Source organism: Anopheles ziemanni, chromosome 2 (assembly GCF_943734765.1).
Source record: "Anopheles ziemanni chromosome 2, idAnoZiCoDA_A2_x.2, whole genome shotgun sequence".
Lineage (NCBI taxonomy): Eukaryota > Metazoa > Arthropoda > Insecta > Diptera > Culicidae > Anopheles > Anopheles ziemanni.
Genome location: NC_080705.1, coordinates 69,434,634 through 69,453,018, shown reverse-complemented (window position 1 = coordinate 69,453,018; position 18,385 = coordinate 69,434,634). Strand labels below are relative to the sequence as shown.

The 18,385-nt window shown below is 44.4% G+C and overlaps 1 protein-coding gene across 1 annotated transcript in view; it reads left to right on the top strand.

Moving 5' to 3' along the window:
• Positions 1-18,385, top strand: part of LOC131282654 (triple functional domain protein) — a 63,002-nt gene extending 44,617 nt beyond the window's left edge. Inside the window, exons 7-14 of the mRNA XM_058312177.1 lie at positions 2,529-2,604; positions 15,926-16,037; positions 16,111-16,757; positions 16,835-16,951; positions 17,033-17,222; positions 17,301-17,495; positions 17,689-17,898; positions 17,997-18,385. Coding sequence (XP_058168160.1) covers positions 2,529-2,604; positions 15,926-16,037; positions 16,111-16,757; positions 16,835-16,951; positions 17,033-17,222; positions 17,301-17,495; positions 17,689-17,898; positions 17,997-18,227 — 1,778 coding nt within the window. The 3' untranslated portion in view covers positions 18,228-18,385. The remainder of the gene's footprint in view (positions 1-2,528; positions 2,605-15,925; positions 16,038-16,110; positions 16,758-16,834; positions 16,952-17,032; positions 17,223-17,300; positions 17,496-17,688; positions 17,899-17,996) is intronic.

The window sequence follows — 18,385 nt, the reverse complement described above, 5'->3', positions numbered from 1 at the left end:
TCCAAAACGTAATTAGCTTAGCATGATATAGCTGTACTAGCTGGCTTGGTAAAACATTTAAACGACATACAGCTGTTGAAAATATTTTATTTATTACTACACATTTTGATTGTTCACTCTATAGCTGCCATGTTCTATAAAAAGAGTTCAAAAATTATGGCGGATAACTTACAGCTTCGTAGGAATTGCAAACTGGATCGATGAAAATATATGATATCAAATCTAGCCTAAGTTTTGTTGTTTAAATTTAACTCTTCGCCGTTTGCATGTTTTTCGATCGACGTTTACATTCACTCATATGTCATAGATACCAAAACTAGACAAAATTTGTTATCATCACCGACCAATAAAAAAGTTTATTTTTCTGGTTATTGACAAGAAACGATTTGTTCGAAATCAACTCACCACGCTGTATGAAAAGGCATACTGTTTTTATGCTTATGTCATTACTGAATGTAAACAAACAAAAAAAATATATGACGATAGAAAATCGTAATTAATTAAAAAAGTATGTAGTTTCCAGACGTGAGATATAGTTAAAACCCTATTCTCAAGCCTAAGAAACATGTGTGCAAAGTTTGATTTAAAATGGTTCAGCTGTTTAGGAGGAGTTTAACTACTAACACCGTAACACAAGAATTTTATATGTATAGAAGAAGATGATTCATGGTCAGAATGTACGTACGATAAACAATTTTCCACTTTATAGCATTAACCATCAAGTGGTTGGCGGATGTATGCGATTAGAACCAGCAGATAGGGATTTATTTTGAAGTATCCAGGATATCACACGCACTAGCTTGTAGAACGCTACTGTGTTTTTGGTTGGAGCAACGTTGAACTACTACACGAACAAAAATTTTGCTTAAAATCCCACCACCGGCGGCACAATTGTTGGCCTGCGATAAGAGCTCCTACGGAGAAAGTTGGAAGCGAACGTACAGATGAAATAATCATCATCATGACAGAGCCTTGACCACCACGCTATCACGGTGCGAAACACAGACGACGCGTGTCATATATGTTTTCGTAATAGTTATGCTATGTAATATGAATTCATCAGAACGAGGCATTTGTCATTGAATTGGTAAACCAGGGTCAGGTTCAAAGAAACTAAAGCCAGCCGACCACGAGCGGAATGTGATACAGAGCACTACATTGCAGTAGGTTCTACTGTGAACAAGAAACTGGTTTTCAACGAACTTACCGAGCTTATCGAGTTCACTCAATAAAAAAGATTAAAATATGTTGCCTGAACAACAACGTCGCAAAGATAAAAAAATAATTATCTAGCAAATTATTTAATAGAGCAACAAGCAGCACTACGCGTAGGTTTCCTTATTCAATCAATTAACCATACACATCAGTTGGAGGAACAAAGGTAATCTTTTGTCACACGCAGTTAACTGCTAAGGTAAACACAAACAAGAGTTATTATTGAAACCAACCGTGCACATGGATGTTCGATCTGTAAGCGAAGAAACACCTACATCTGCTCAAGGTCTGCTTGCTCGGGGGTAACCCTCACGCCACTTAAATCAACCTGATCTCGTGCAGCTTTTCGATGCAAACCAGTGTCAATCCATGCCAAAGTATGAATTTTAATAAAGGTAAACCATGACGACGGTACCTTGGTACATGAGATGTAGTACGGCGAGTTCTCCACTCAAGCCGGCATAAGACTTCTTGTAGTATAGAATGTGATAAGTAGATGTTAGTAACCAAGAAAAAATAATAGAGACTGTCAATCCAAAGTATTATCAGCACTTGCCACGTGCTACCGTGCGATATTAATTGTAATGTTTCTCTAGCCCTCATAGTAGACATTCGAACGGTCGCAGTGAATATAGGTAGGGTCCTTTACCTTATGTTCAAAAAATAGACATAGGACACATTATGATTAGTCTAACCAAAACGGTTTATTTATAGGAGGTCACAAAACGGGTAGTGGATAGCAATCGGTCGTAAGCAATTAGCTGAAGATCATAGGGTATACCTTTCCGGGTATCTTTTACCTACGCCATAGCTGCAAGGTATGGTAAAGGAACCCGCTCTGCGAAGAAAGACATCAGTGTAAATCGTAGGCTCGATCAGGAAAGATTGTACAGTGAAGTTCCAAGGAACAGTTTTATTCTTCCGGCCGTAAAGTGAATATTTGTTGAACGGCTCGCCCTCTGCTTGGGAGTAACGTGAAGGAAATTGTGCTATTTAAGGGTTGATATTTTGGGCAGAATCCAACCGTTCGTGCTAGCGATGAGATCCTTATTTCGCGGAACCTGTTGGCACCGGAGAAGCAATATGTATGGTAGGCAAACGAGATATAGGATGCGAGTTTTGCAGGTTGCAAAGTGAATTGTTTCAACCTGCTCTACAGTAGATACTTGTTGGGGAGGATGTTTCTCCTTTATTGCCTCCGACAGACCCTTCTAACTTCCGTATCATTTAACCATCCACCGTGTTCGTTTTTCTCCCCCCTTTTTATTAATCCTAACACACTCTCATTGCTTTTTTCTCGCGTTTATTTGCAGAAGTACCGCAGGAAAATGATTGCATACTACCGAACCAGCACACATCGCCCGTCAACAAACGGAAAGGCTTCAGCGGGTAAGTGAGATGGGTTACAGAAAAGGGTTCTTAAATAGCAAAGGTTTGCACTTGGTTGACTAATTCGTCCCTGTACCTCCAAGTCAAACGCAGAGTCTCGGCATAAGGTCCTAGGGTAAGGATAAAGTATAAACGGAAGGATTGTTCCCGTTTTTGTCGTCCTGTTTGCCAAAAATGTTGACCAAAGTTGCTTTGTTTGTGTGCTTTCTTATAAAGGCAAACAAGCTTTCTTTCTAGGCAAACAAAAGATATCTCATGCAGTTTGTGAATTGTTTGCATCAAGTTCAAAATATCACGTTGACTGCCATGGATATCATTTTTGATAGCCAGCTGTCATTAGTACTAAAAAGTTTGAAATAAAAATGCAACATAAAAATTGTAGTAATATTAAAAACTAATTCTTTGGGAAGCTAAGTCTTTGCTTTGCCTTCGAAAACCGTCGGTTTGATAAATGTTTTACGCGTTGAGTACCAAGCGTTTTTAGCTCAATCTTTTTAATTAGAATTTGTTTATAACATTTGTCAAACCGATAGTTTTCCAAGGCCAAGCAAAAACTTAGCTTCCCAAATAAATTATTTTTAATATTACTACCGTTTTTATGTTGGATTTTCATTTATTTATGGGTCACAAACTTTTTAGAACTAGCTGCTGCTGTCACCCACTTTTGGGCGACGTGGTACTCAACGTGTTAAATTTTTTTTATGAAAATAGAATGAACTAAAAAAGTGTGCCAAAAACGGTTGGTAGTCAACGTGTTATACCAAGAAATGCAGAACATAATTTTCAATTTTTTTTCTATAAACACGAAGTTACTCCACCTATTTTTCCTTAGCTTGTTTACGGTAGAGATTTATTATATTATTATTCTCTAACTTTTCCATTAGACTAACCTTTTGAAGCCAAAATTTCTCAAACTTGAGTTGATTTGGTGTTCAATAATAAACCAATTTGAACTTCTCTCATTTCGGCACACGTTAATAGCATATTGTGAGTGGTTTATTTCGAGCATCCACCAATTCATATGGTGCGAGACGGATCACCATTATGATAGATTCCAAAAACCGCAACCGACGACCGTTCCGGTTCCGTAGCGTTTTCCCAGTTTCTCCTTTCACTCGTTTGATGGTCCCGTCGGTACGACAGCAACGACATTGTCAAGGCGCCTCGGGCAAGCGTGATAGAAATTAATGGCAGCCTGGCTTGCCTTTTTTCCCCCTTTTGAAGAGTGACGAAGGCCCATAACACAACACACATACACACACATAGACAAACATTCCTTATGAATAGTTTATGTTGAGCGTGCATGGCGCCACCTCCAAAGCTCCCTCGATGGCAGTAACGCCGGCCGCTCTGGCTCGCCATCAAAACATTCCTTCGGAACAGCAGGAAAAAGTCGCCCAAAACGCTGCCGGAATATTGATGTAAACATGTACGCGCCCGTACGTACAGCAGAGGCTCAGAAGCTTGTCAGAAAGCTGTCCTCCTTCTTCTGGGAAGGAATAACATCGCTCGTAATAGTCAAACCACAATTGCCGATGTCCTTGTTTATGACGAACGGTTAAGTGCGGCTCCGTAGTTTTCGTCTTCACTTTCCCCTCGCCGCAATCCATCCACCTCGGGTTGCCCGTTCCTGGGCAAGGTGTTCTCAGAAGACAAGCCCGACCGGATGGGGTTTGTTTTTCCTTTTTCCACCTTCCACCGGTGGATACCGAAGCAAGGCGCGCGCGCACCATTAGCCCGGGAGGTGCAAACATTCTATATATTCCCCTTCCCCGTACACAAATCCCCTGCCGCCACTCCACAGCCGGAGGGTCCCACGGACTCGGCCGGCCGAAGGGCAGCTCCTTTGTGGCCCATTTGCTAAGCGTTGAGTGTGTCATAAAAATGTGATGAAAGCCCAGCTCGCCATTGACACCTTTTGCGTGGTCGTCCGTACTCGTGCCACCAAAAGCAAGCGATCTTTCGCTGGTGGTCGGCATCGGCATCGTCACACCATTGGGGGACACTTTATGGAACCATCCAAGGAATGAGCATGATTTGTCCACTTGTCCAGCATCCCACCGTGCGGCCTTTGGTAGTCGTCCGGTTCGGGAAAAGAGGCGGCTCATAATCTGCTTGTTTTTTTTCTTCCTGCTGCAAATACACACTCACACTCCCTGCTGATTTCAAATTCCATCCTGGTGGAGCCAACAACCAGGACAACAAACCATCCGAACTGGACTGGAAATCAACGTTTTGCTGAAGCCTGCGAACGGGGTTTTTTTTTATCCTCTCTCGTTTACAAAAGAGAGGGAAAAGGGGAAAAAACCAAATGAATTCCGGAAGCAATATGTGTCGACAACATCGGTCCATCCCGCGGGGCAATCCTATTTATTACGAGGCCACAGCCTCATGGGCACCAAAAACCCTCTTATTGTTGCCACCCTTTTCGAATGGTGCTAATGACGACGAACCAGCTCTTCCGATGGCTTACGATGGCCGGCCTGGAAACGTGAACCTGATGACGGTGATGATGGTGATGGTGATCGTTATGATGCTCCAGTGTTTTTCATATCTCACCCCGAAGGCGGCCCAGTGCCTGCCCAAAGGTCAAGAGTAGCATCCTAACAAACGGTGGGGAGGAAACGGTGGGAAAAAAAGGGAAACCAGGCCCTATTCGATAAAATTTAATAAACCAGCGCCCGGGGTAGAATTAACGGATGCCTAAAAGGAAGAGATTTCATGGTTGGGATAGGTTCTCTTAAGTAGCAGTAGACGTTTAACCTTTCGTGCAGAGAAGTAGAAGCTCTTCCTCCCCGGGTCGTAGGCATATAATGTCGGGTGAGATGAGATTTCACATTTCCACGTACGGGGACCAGCAGGAAAAACAGAGAGAGAGAGAGAAAGGGCGGTGATGGACCGCTTTTGAACGCCGGTAATATTTTCTACCGAAAGTTTCTTCATTCTGTTTGTGTGCTCGGGTGTAAAAACTGACCGGTAGACCCAACGAAAGGCTGCCAGACGAAATATAAAAAAGGATAATTAGAATTTGGCAAAACTCCCCACAACCCCCACAAGCACTAAGGTCGTTGGCCTTTTGTGGCTTCCGCAGCACAGGGGAGGATGAAAGTCCTTTGTTGTTCTCATTCATTTTTGAGATGCAAATATTAAACCTGTTATCCTCACCGGAAACGACCGATATGAGACCATGGTAAGTGAACCAGTTCCCAGTCCTTCCTCCAGTTGAACGCGTTGTGTAAAAGCCTCCTTGAAGGTTTAATTTATAAAAATCTGTGGCTTTCCATATTGACCGACGTTAATCTGTGTCGGCTCGTCACGTGAAAAAAAAACCCCTCATCACCGACCGGTGGTGGTAGGTGCGCTGGTGTGTACACACTAATAAATCAGCAATTTTCCACTACATCATCTGACCATGGTAGCGACCGATTACCTTCTCAGGCAAGGCAAACGGGGAATTCTTGCCTGATGAACCACGAGCTCGTCGTGTCTCTCGGTAGAGGAAACTGATGCCGGGAATTTTCTCTTTATCCCACAATTACACACGACGACAAGCTCTGGTGTCCGGGGGGAAGAGGAGGGGTGGTAAATGAGGCGGGATAATTTTCCGACCGGATGTAGCCTTCTGACCCGATCAGGGTTGCTCTAACCTAACGTCCATCGTCGCCCTATGTGTGACCGTTATGCGAAAGGGCATGCTCTCTCTTTGCTGGCATGTGCCGTTTTCTACACGTTTGCTTAGAGCAACGTAAGAGAGAGTGTGGAGAAATGGAAACATTTATAAATGTGCTAGTTATATGAAGGGTGACAAATTTTTCGAAAGTCAAAGCACTAACTGTCTAGCTGCTGTTTTGAAAAAATCCTTTTACTAAAATAGATAAATACAAAAACCCACCAAAATTGCTGCAATAAGAGTTGTCGTATTCGTCTATTGATGCTTTAACCCTTTCACGACCAAGGGAAATTTTTTTCCCACCTACAAAACTCGTTACTGTTTGTTCAACTATTATCAAAACGATATTTTTGAAACGAAACATCAATGAAAACATTTTGTCAAATACAAAATAACAAAACAAAAGTATAAAGAATAAACAAAAAAGAACTGTCAAAATTAATTGCTCCAAAACCAAACCATTCGTTCAACTAACAATATTTGGAAAGTTTATTAGACTTGATGAATTTATTATTTTTTTTACAGAAATGGCTAAGATTTTTTTTTTTTGAGAACTTTTAATATTCAATTTGTATTGGAAAGCAAATAAAATAAATTCTGATCTTAACTATACTCGTCTTTTATTTACTGTTATGGTCCATAGGGAAAAATATTTCCCGTGAAATTATAAAAAAAAACCTACACTGGCTGCTAGGTTTTTCTGGTGATATTCTTTTATTTTACACCACAAATAGCCAAAATATTGTGTTGTATTGCCAATTTTAGTCTTGAATAGCTTATGGTCCTGAAAGGGTTAAATATCAATTACTGTTAGCATGTTGGTCGTTTCATAATGATGTGTTACAAATCTGTTGAAGTTAAAATGATCAGACAATTCAAATAAAGGTTTAATCGTTTTGTTGATTTAGAAAGAACACTAATATCGTATCGGCGTATTTTGTAAAATGATCTCCAGTTAACGTTGAACAATTTAAATGTCAATACTTATTTTTTTTTCAAAACACAAATGTTCCAAAAATCAAACGCAATTCATATTCGATGAGCAGCCTTAAATTACCCAATACATTTGCTACATTAAATACATTATCAAGCATGTATTCTACTGTGTCTTTCTGGTGTTGTCATATTATTTCATAGGAAAAATTTTAATTCTTCATTACGGAAAATCCATTAGTTAAATTTATATCATAAAGAAATAAATTACCCTCCATTACTGATGCGCGTATTGCCCCATTTTCCCCTGGATGAAAACACATCCCCCCCCTCTACGAAAGGTGGGCAAGGTGCGTACGCTTACCTTCGCTGAGTAATGCCATTATTGCATCGGGAAAACTGCAAACGAAATTCTCGTTAAACCGTTGCTATTTACTCACTTACCGATTCCCTTTGCCAACCTTTGCACTGAAAAACCGGCCGATTGCTCCCTCACTGTCGCAGTGTCTACGCTCTCTCCTCCTGCATCTCGATGCACCAAACGGGCAACGGCAGCTCGGTGTCAAGGTGGGCCTAATTATAGCACCCCATTCAAAAACCTTCCGTTTTTCCCGCCGCTAATAAGCGGCGGAGAGGGCAGGAAAAAACACACCGCGAGACACCACCACTTCGACGATTCCTGCAAAAGCGTGCGTCATGGAACCGACGTTGGCATTATTTTGCGAAACAGCGTGTTGCTATTAGCATATCGAAAGCTGCATCATCAATGGAACGGTACGGAGTCCTTTCGGCGCTTTGGTGTGGGGGGGGGGGGGGGGGGGGGAGTACTTCGGGGGTGTGGAAGTGACGGCCAACCTCCCCGAAGCACAACAATTAGCATTCAATTATCATCATCGGTCTCCGTGCGTCGTCGTCGGAGGGAGGTGGTGGGGAAAATACGGTCGCCATCGGCATAGTTTTTGTTTGTTTCCCGGAAAACAGAACCCCGAAGATTGGTTGTTTGTTAAAATCATTTTCCCCCGAAGCGGTCAACATTAACACTGTCCATTTCGAGTGGAACGGAGTGAGTTTTCAGGCGCGAGATGAGTTCACCGTCTCTGAGCTGGAAGTTTTCTTCGGTACCCCTTTGCCATTCAATAAAGTGAATCACGTGGTTTAAACCCAGTTTTCCACGTTGCTGAACGTGCGATAGCAAATTGGCTTGCTCGCCTTATCAGCACCATATTAACCGGGACGGTCTTTCGAGAGGCCCATTAGCATAGACGCCACTGCCAACCCGAGGTGGTAGGGTAATTAAATCGCTCGTTGAGAGTGTCCTCCTCCCACCGTTATATCACCCCCTTTTTGGGGTTAATTGTGGTGGAAGGAAGCGTTAATCGAAAAGAGTGCGAGAAAAGGCCACGTTGCTTCGGAAGGGGGGGGGGAGGTTGGGAAAAATGATACAATATTGTTTTTTTTTTGTATTTCTATTTTCCTCCCATCTGTTCGTCGGATGCCATCGCGTACGTATTTAGTATTTGCCGAGCGTTCTAATTTAAATTTTTAATCCACTATTTATAGGGCGAAACAGAGATTTGTCGTTGGTTTTTCTCTTCGCATTTGTAGGTTATAAAAATGAACAGCGAGATATGTTTCGCTTGCTTTTTTTTACTTTGCATACCGCGCTCCTTTATGAGGGTAATTTTTAATTTTCTTTGTCGCCCTCCTACTTCCGGGTCGGTGCATTTTTCCTCCAAAGAAAACTTTGTCCTGTCTTTGATTGACTTTCCACCCGGTTGGTAGAAACAAATCTACCATCACTTGGAAACAACACATGGATTGAAACACCCTGTGTTGGGTGGATTGACTTGGCAATCCCCACTCCCCCCCACTTACACACTCACACACGATCCTTTGGGATCGCGGTCTCTCGCGCGCAACTAAAACAACAACAACAACAAGCACCGGCACGGAAACAAGCTCGTAAAGGTCCGCGGCCGCGCTATGTCTGTGTCTCACACCTCAAAAGTCGCCTACCACCCGCTCGATCGTCGGCGGTGTCGGATGTGTATAGCACAGATCTTCTCTCCGAACGTGTCCGGGGTCGGGTTGGCGCGACCGTTCGGCCACCAGCACGGTTCAGTTCGGGCACGGATTCGAACGAGTGCAAACACACACGCCTGTTCTACCGCTCGCCAGGAAGAGTATCGTCACATTGTTTCCTCTTTGGGGGTAGTTTTGATCGCAAGTGCATCGGGCGTTTTTCACCGTTTCTACTCGTGATTCGATGATTTAAAAATTACTTTCGGAAAACTGTTATTGTGTTATTTTTCTTGATTCGCCCCCCCTCAAAATAAAAGCATTCAGTGATCGGGCGCGCATTAATGAGTGCCATAATTGGTTGGTTCATCATCAAACACCAGCAGTGAAGCGCGCGCCAGTCATGTCCGATAAGCTGAGGTCACCAATCGGGACCCGACCGAACACAGGCCTGATAAACCCGCAGACAATTTAATAAACATTCGCGACGTGCACTTCGAGTGATAGAGGGACTTTGGGAGACACACAAAAAAAAAAAAAGTGACATTTATTTTGTCCTCAAGCGAGGGCGGTGATTGTGTGTTTGTGGTTTATTACACCAAACCCGTTTTCCTGCCAGTGACGCTTGCTGCCCTTGACTAAGTTGGTTACGTGTACTCCAAACTGCGCCGAACGTCGACTACGGATTATTGCGGTCACCCAGCGTGTTACGGTGTTGTGATATTCGTGCCCGTTAATCCCGCGGAGGGAAAACAGCCAAAGCCTCCAAACTCTCGACGCGTTTTTATCGCCCCTTTTTTCGGTGACACAAGCCTGCGGTGTGACGACATTCGCCATGTGGGGTGGTGCAGCGGTGAAAATGGCGTTACTTTATCAGTACAAAGATAAACTGTGCGCGGGAAACGTGTGCGTCAGGTAGGTTACAGCGTGATCGTTTTTCCCCTCCCCACCCCCCGGGGCATAAGAACACATGGAGAGAGTGAAACAAAAGTATTGTATCCCGCTTTTATGTAAATCATCATCGACTTATCAATTCCTCCGGATCAGGTCGGTTGGAAGTCAAACCACAAGAGGGAGTGAGTACACGTGAAAGGTGGGGTGGTGAAACACGTGAGATCGAATTGATATGCCCTCTGCGTTCGTTTGTTTGTTGCATAAACACGATCATATCCAAACCGGGTTTATCCGCCGTGTACTCCCAATTGATAGAGTAATTGTCCTATCCGGGATGGAAGTAAATCCCCCGACCGTAGGTTCTAAACCGTTCTAACGATAGTTTTATCTCCATGCAGCTGGACGGTGTCGGGGAAACCCCACCACCCGGTCGGGACGGGAAGTACTCAACAATTGAAGATAAAAATAATTGACATAACAGTGTGATTTCAGCTAGATTTCCTTACGTAACGTAAGCTGCCAATTATCACTTTCCATACGGTGGCTCCGAAGGCATCATCTGTGTCCTCCTATGGTGGTTACCATCGACCGATGTAACCGTTCGATCGGCAACCATCCCCCCCTCATGTTGCAACCGCTCAAAATACTGGCCGTTTTTCCGCTTGGGCGTTCTTTCAACTGCACTTTCAGCGCAATGTCAGATGCACTTTCGAACGACAACCTTGTCGATTTACGTTAATTAAGAGATGGATGTCCCCCTCCCACCCCGGTCACGAGGATGGGTAACCGTCCGAATAATTTGCTCGAATGATCACCAGGACGCACAGCAGCAACAACAAAAAGGACAAGTCGCATACATTCGATGCCAATATTGCTGCTGCGACTCATCCCAAGGCAGAACGGAAAAAATCATTTTTTGGTGACAAAACTGCCTTGGCCACCGGCCAAGGATAGCTAATGTTGTACTGCTTCTCTGGTGTATTATTTACGGACGTCGTCTGATGGCGTGTTTAGTTTCACCCCGACTAAAATGTCCCCGAATGTTTGGGTCCGGGTAAGCGCTCTCATATATCTTGCTAGCCTTTTTTTTTTGTTTTGGTTTTTGCTACTGAAGCTCATCGAAATGTTAACCCAATTTAAAATGAATGGTGACAAAATTGATTACACTTGTTGAATGAGAGTTGTAGTGCGGAATTGCGTTGGAATGCCAATAGAGCAATTTTTCATTTGCTATCCACACCCAGATACGATGACGTACGCGGCCACGACCTCGAAACGGACGTGTTGAATCTAATACCGTCCATTGGCAGATGAAATATTGCAACTTAATATACCCTCGGCGGAAAGGAGTGAGGAAATTAAAAACTTCTTAAGCAACCGGTTTCCAATTCTTCCAATCTCCGAATGGGGCGCGAACCAAGTAAAGCGGGGGTAATCTATTGCACAACTTTATGCAACGATGAAACGTTTAGGATTCATTTTTCCATCCAATGTCTCTTATGATTTACTTATGAATGCGCCTACGCACGACCTTTCTCCGTATGGTAAATAGGAGCGAACGAGCATTCCGATGAATTCTAGCTGAAGGCGCGTATATTTAAACCATTCTGCTGCGCAGAACGCATTTAATTATCGGTGGAAATCGTCCCCGATTTCCAAGTGGCCTACGAAGGACGAGCCAATCTGGATGTTCTGTCGCGTGATTTATTAACCTAGAAGAACCTTAGAAGGACGCCCGTATAAAATAGCATAAATAATTAAAACCATTCCAAGAGATGTAAACAAGTTGCAATGAAAAGTGTTACTGCAGACTTCAAGTTGTAATTAGCAAGCTTATTTTAAGGGAGAAATGTGATACGTTGACCTTGTATAACGACAAGTTTGAAATGCCACGTTCAACATTTTGAATATTATTGAATGTGAATTTCGAAAAAATTTCTGAAAAATATAAAAAATTTAAAACAAGCATCTTCAATAGTAATTAAAGACAGCATCCTTCTTATTAAGTTTAATGAAATCGATGAATTTCGTAAACGAAATGTCAAATAATTAATAAACCAGTTTTGAAACTTTAAAAATAAATTATCATTTCTTGTATAAATAAGGATTCTCTCGTTATTTGATAGCAAGTTTAGTTTTCTTTATCGTTTTACTTGTTTTTGCTTTTGCAGTAAAACTGAAAAAATGCATATTCTTTCCTTTTTTATTTCCTTTTTTCCAAAACTGTTCATTACTGGTACTGGTAAATATGTTTTGAAATTTAAAAAACTGTTTCCTACTTTGGTATGATTCTTTTTAGGTGTATTTTCAGGTCAATATGCAAAGAATTGAGTGTTGCACAAACACACGATCACTGAAATATGTATAAGTCGCTACTTCCGGTATAGCACGGAGAAAACATTGGCAAATTGCAATCTAAAACAGCAAGAAATAAAAAAGTACACTCCATCACAAAGTTGCAAAATGCTCTGGGAGAATCCTTATCAGTCGTCTTGCGCATCGGCTAAAAGAGTCCACCAGCTGCACAAACGTGTCAGTGCTACATATCTTCTAACAGCTTTTTTTTCGCATTTGCTATCTTACCACCAAGCAGTAGAGTAGAGAATCTTTTCCCTTGAACGACGAAACCACCTGGCCGCTCACCACCATCTTCAACTTCTTCATGAACGTTGCGTCCTCCAACTGTTGATCGAAGTTCGACGTACACATGTCAACACTCGGTGATAAAGTGGTAACCGGTAAACAAACCATCGACGCCACTCCAACGTCGACGCGAAAAAAAAAATACACACAAACACACAAGAATTCCATCGGAAAATGAAGCTAGAAGAAGAATGGGGAAGTTTCCATCAGGCTCAAATCGACGGTCCACCGGGAACGTCTAGCTACCAGCACCGAGCAGCTGGCATCCGGGAGTGGAATCGAGCGCCCATTGCCATTTTTCCATCCCGGTCCGGAGGATGATGCGGTTGTGTGCTCTCAAGAATGGAAGCGGGTACGATCGCTTTTGTATTTCGCTTTCACCGTACGGAAACGCGTACGCGTGCCGCGAAGAGCATAGGTATGGAAAGAAGGGATAGATTGTACCGTTGTGGTAAATATTTTGATTTTATAAATATTTACACACACACTTTATGCGGCGGATGACATGGGGGGCGGGTTGGATGGTATACACGCGGATGGAACCACCAACCATACACGACGACGACGACGGACCGAGCTTAGAAAGAAGTTGGTCAGCATGGCGTGGCCAAATCAATATGACGCCGCACGCGATGTTGAGTGTTTGATAGCAGCCAGCAAACGGCAACCACGACACACCATTTCCACGACCACACTGTGTCCTCTTTCTGGATGGCATTTTCCTCGCCAATCCGTTGTTAGCTCTTGCGTAGGTGGGGGTGGTGCCCGGGTGGTGAAAAGAAAACGATGTTCGCGAAATAATAGTAATAATACGCGTTGCGTGCGCGCGACCGCTAACTACGAAGCGACTGGAACCGCTTTTTTGTCACGACAAGAAGGGGTGTCGGGTGGGTTTTTTTTCTTCTCCTACCCCAAGACGCACCCTGATAAGACACGTTCTCCAAAATAAACTTCCTCTGATGAACCTCACCCAACAAAGTGTGCTTGTTCCCAGCTAGGAAAAAGGGAAGAGAGAGAGGGAGAGAGAGAGTGACAGTCCCTGCTGTTGCTTGAAGTCCTGAACGGACAGGACAGAGCGCAAAAGGGTGGCCGTTTCGCGTGCATTGAAGGGGAAAAATATGCGACCATACCAAAACCACCACCACCCTCCCGCACGGACGGCCAAGAGAAACCCTATCCCGCTTCCATATACGGCGCGACCCGAACGACCGAACGTACAGATAACAGCCGCAACATGCACGCCACCGTAGCGGTCACACCGTTCCCTCGGTGTTTGTGAGTGTGTGCCTTGGCCAAGGCATCGACAGACGTAGGCGCACCCCTTGCCAAGAGAGGGTGGGAATGGAATAGTTAGTCGGCGTCGTCATCGTCGTTAGAAAAACCTATATCGATGACGGACGGAACGCGCCGCGAACCTACCGAAAACTAGAATGAGTCGCGCCAGCAAAACATCGCCGCCGTTTGAGGTGCCCTGACGTTGGCACCCGGCACGCACACAACCCGACCAGCGCGCTCCGCTTGCCACCGGCAAAGGAAGGTTACGTGCTTTTTATCAGTTCGGTGTGAAGAGGCTTGTGGGGCTGCTTTTTTCTTCTGTATTTATTCTTCCTCCAGTAATTAAGGTGCGTTCCGCGAAGGTAGACACCAAACGGCTCACCAAACGTCAAATAAAATAAATCATTTGGCGTGTGAATTCGGGGTGGAATCTTCGCGCCTTCCCCCTCCCCCCGTTCCCTCCCAGGGGCGTCGAGGAGACAGAAGGGTGTTTTGTGGTGGTTGAGACAAATCGTGGACCGTGTGGTTGTTGCATCGAATCTCCAAACCACTCCGGTATCAATCTTTCAACTGATACGCGCGAGGTGGAAGAGTTAGTGAATCGCCAGACATCTCGCTTGGAGAACTCCTCTTGGTGCATGCGACCGGTATTATACCGTTGCCTTTAGCGTGTCATGTCGTGTCCCGCGCTTTGCCTACAGTGGTGGAATGAGGTCCGGGCGTGCTGCCTCAACTGTTGCGCCGCCGGAAGTGCTGACCAGCGGCTAAGTTACGCCTCGGTGGAGTACCATGAAGTGGAGGAAAAACCAATCCTACACCAACCCGGGTCGCTGGACCTTGCCGATGGTGGTGGCAGGTAGGAACGCAGTGTGGTCATTTCCTTCGCGCGCAAGGAAGTTTTAACGGGGAACGATTGTGAGCCACAAACACACGAGTGCTGCTGCTGGTGGATAAGCTGATAAGCAATTTGATTTAGAAGAATTTTTGTAAAGATAAGCAACCTTGTGGTGTTGGTGATCACGGGCCGGCAAGTTTGTTGGGCGCGTAACCTATTGGGAAATTTTTTGGTGAACTTGCTTCAGTAAGTTTTGTGGCATCGTTCGGTCGCGTTGAAGTAAAGCATCCGGTGAGCGTGAGTCATGCCAAGTTCAAGTGAACTTCGTCCGAAGACGTCCCGATGGAGATTGGTCCCGTTCGTAATGCATGGAATACTCCGCAGGTTGGACCATATAGTATTGCTGTGTACTAGACGTGTTATCAGTGTTATCGAGCGTGTCAATACGCCAATAACCGGGGCTTGGGGATGATGTGATGAATGGGAAACAACCGGACAATGCTCATTTTCATTTCTCGAACATTCCTTTCAACCAGTCAAACAAGTCCTTAGGGTGACAAACGTGGGGCTTCTAACTTTCCTGCAAAACATAACACCGGTTAGAGGCTATGAAAAAATACGATTAACATATAAACAAGATAAACAAGATACAAACGTTTGCGCAACTCGCGGTGGGTTTGAAATCATCCACACTAAACAATTTATTGTGTCGTCAGATAATCGCTTCATGGGGGTAAACCGCAGTTCCAAGCGAAAGATTGGTTTGATAAGTGTTGCCGAAACAGTGTGGTTGATAAAACAATTAATATTATCATCGATGATAGTAATGTATACATATAGAACACAGAAAAACGAAGCAAAAAGGAGAAAATCTTCTAGCAGTTGATTAAGTGACATATGCATCGATGACTTGTTTAATGAAATCTATGGAACGAAACAAAAGCCAGTGATCTTTGACATACGTCTGAAGTTAATTTTTGAAAATAATATGTTTGAAAAGTATTCCCAACAAAACGGTTAACCGTTAACCGATTTTCCTCGTGTTCTTGCAGGAAAAAATGGCTTCCGACGCAGTTCCGGAAACTGTCGCACGGCAAATCGGATAAGCTACCCCCGGTGGAGAAATCACTCGTCAACAAGAAGGGCTCCGATAAGAAGGTTAAGGTAAGGGGTGTGACATTGAACCTGACGTCAAGGGGAGATTTTACAAGTACCGGTTTTTTTTCTCTCACCACAGTCCAATCAGCAGGAAAAATCTTCGAGCGAGCTGGAACAATCGAATGCCACTGCAGCGGCCGCTGCCGCCGCCGCCGCTGCTGCTGCCGCCGTACAGCAAGAAGCGGAGGACGAGGAGGCGACCGCAATCGAACTTCCGCCACCGATGAAACCGATACAGGACACGGCCACCGCGCTCACCGCCGCTGCTACCGTCGTACCGTCGTCCTCCGAGGATGCCACCGGTGCGGCAAATAAGATCACGAAAGCGCTCTCGCTGAAGTCACTCGAGGAACCAGCCGGCGCACAGCCGACGGCGGATCTGGCCGAGATCGAGCAGTTTGTCAAGCAAAAGGTGGAAAGCCTTAAGTATCTCGATAATGATGGAAGCAATGGAAGTGGTGCCATGACGGCCGCGGGCCTGAGTGTGGGTGATGGAACCAGCAGCAACATCTCGGTTGGCACGTCGGCCATGAACGGTAGAGCTGGTGGGCATACGATCGCCAAACCTGCCATTTCGCCGCAGTTCTCCGAGACGGAAGCTACGGACGAGAATCAACCCGAGGAGCAGGGCATCGAGGATATTCTGCGAAAGCGAACGTACGCACTGCGTGAACTGATCACGACGGAAGAAGCGTATGTGAACGATCTCTCGCAAATAGTGAACGGGTGAGTGCATGATGTGATGGGACAAAGCAGATAGAGAGAGATCAACAACTGATCTTCACTTTCCCGCTCGATTGTAGGTACATTGCGGAAATTCGCAACCCCGCCAGTACGGTACCGATCCCGGAGGATCTCAAGGGGGGCAAGGAACGGATGGTATTCGGTAACGTTGAAGCAATATACGAGTGGCACCGAGAGTAAGTACCAAGCACTCCCTTCCACTTGGATCAACTCGCGTTTGGTTACTAACCCTTATGCATAAACTTTCCCTACAACAGTTACTTCCTCAAGTCGCTACAAAAGTGTCAACACGACCCATTAGAGCTCGGAGAGCTGATAAAACGAAGCGAACGGAAGCTCCACTTGTACGTCGTCTACTGTCAGAACAAGCCGGTCTCGGAGCACATCGTGCAGGAGCATATGAGTTACTTCGATGAATTACGCTTAAAATTAAAGTATAAACTATGTGTAAGTATTAACATCGATAAGGCGGTTTGAGGAAGTACTAGTTAATCACCAATTTCCATATTTTATATTGTCTCACAGTTAGGAGATATGCTCATCAAACCAGTCCAAAGAATAATGAAGTACGAGTTGCTGTTGAAAGATATCCTGAAGCATACTCAGCGGGCCGGTCTCACCAAGGAACTACCAGTATTGAAGGAAGCGATGCATATAATGCAAGTAGTTCCTAAGGCTGCCAACGACATGATGGACGTCGGTCGGTTACAGAAGTTTGAGGTAGGTTCAAATGGAACAGGGCATTTCTGCATTGTATGTGGTCGATAAATTGTAAAGATATTGAACTGGTCAAAGCAGCCATTATAAATGGTCATAGTAGCCATGTGAAAAGCTTCAATAGCTTGTATAATATTTTAATTCCACTGTTACCACCCATCAAGAGTACGAAATCTTATTTTTTGTTTTATTTCAGGGTAAAATAACAGCACAAGGCAAGCTACTGCTGCACGGTCCACTGTACTGTGTGGAAGGTGCCTCTAGTAGTGATAAAAACTCGTACAACTCACAAAAACCTAAGGAGCTGCACGTGTTTCTCTTCGAGCAGAACATCATCTTTGCGGAGATAGTAGGAAAGAAAACGCAGTTCACCAGTCCAAACTACATCTACAAGGCACATATTCAGGTGAGTCGGTTAAAAGACATTGACTCTGTTTAGCTGTGTGCGTTTGTTCGTTTTTTTAACCTAATTTACTTTCCTTCTCTACAACGTTTGTCCTTCAGGTGAACAAAATGACGCTGCAGGATCTATCCGATCAGGCCAGCCACCGGTTCTCACTTTGCTCAATCGATCCGCAACGTTCCAGTCTGAGCTTCGTTTGCACCGCTCCGACCGTCGAGCTGCACAACGATTGGCTCAACACGATACACGAAATACTGAAGACGCAGAACGACTTCCTCAAGGCCCTCGTCAGTCCGATCGCCTATCAAAAGGAGCTAACGAAGGATTCGTAATGTGTGTGTGTGTGGTGTGTACACAATCGGGAGTTTGTTTGTTTCTCTTTCCCCAACCATTGAACTATCGGTTGAACTAGTATTATTTATTTTACTGGAAATCCACCCGGTTGGTTTTCAACCATTCATCCACTTCACAAAGACAACGGTGTCAAACA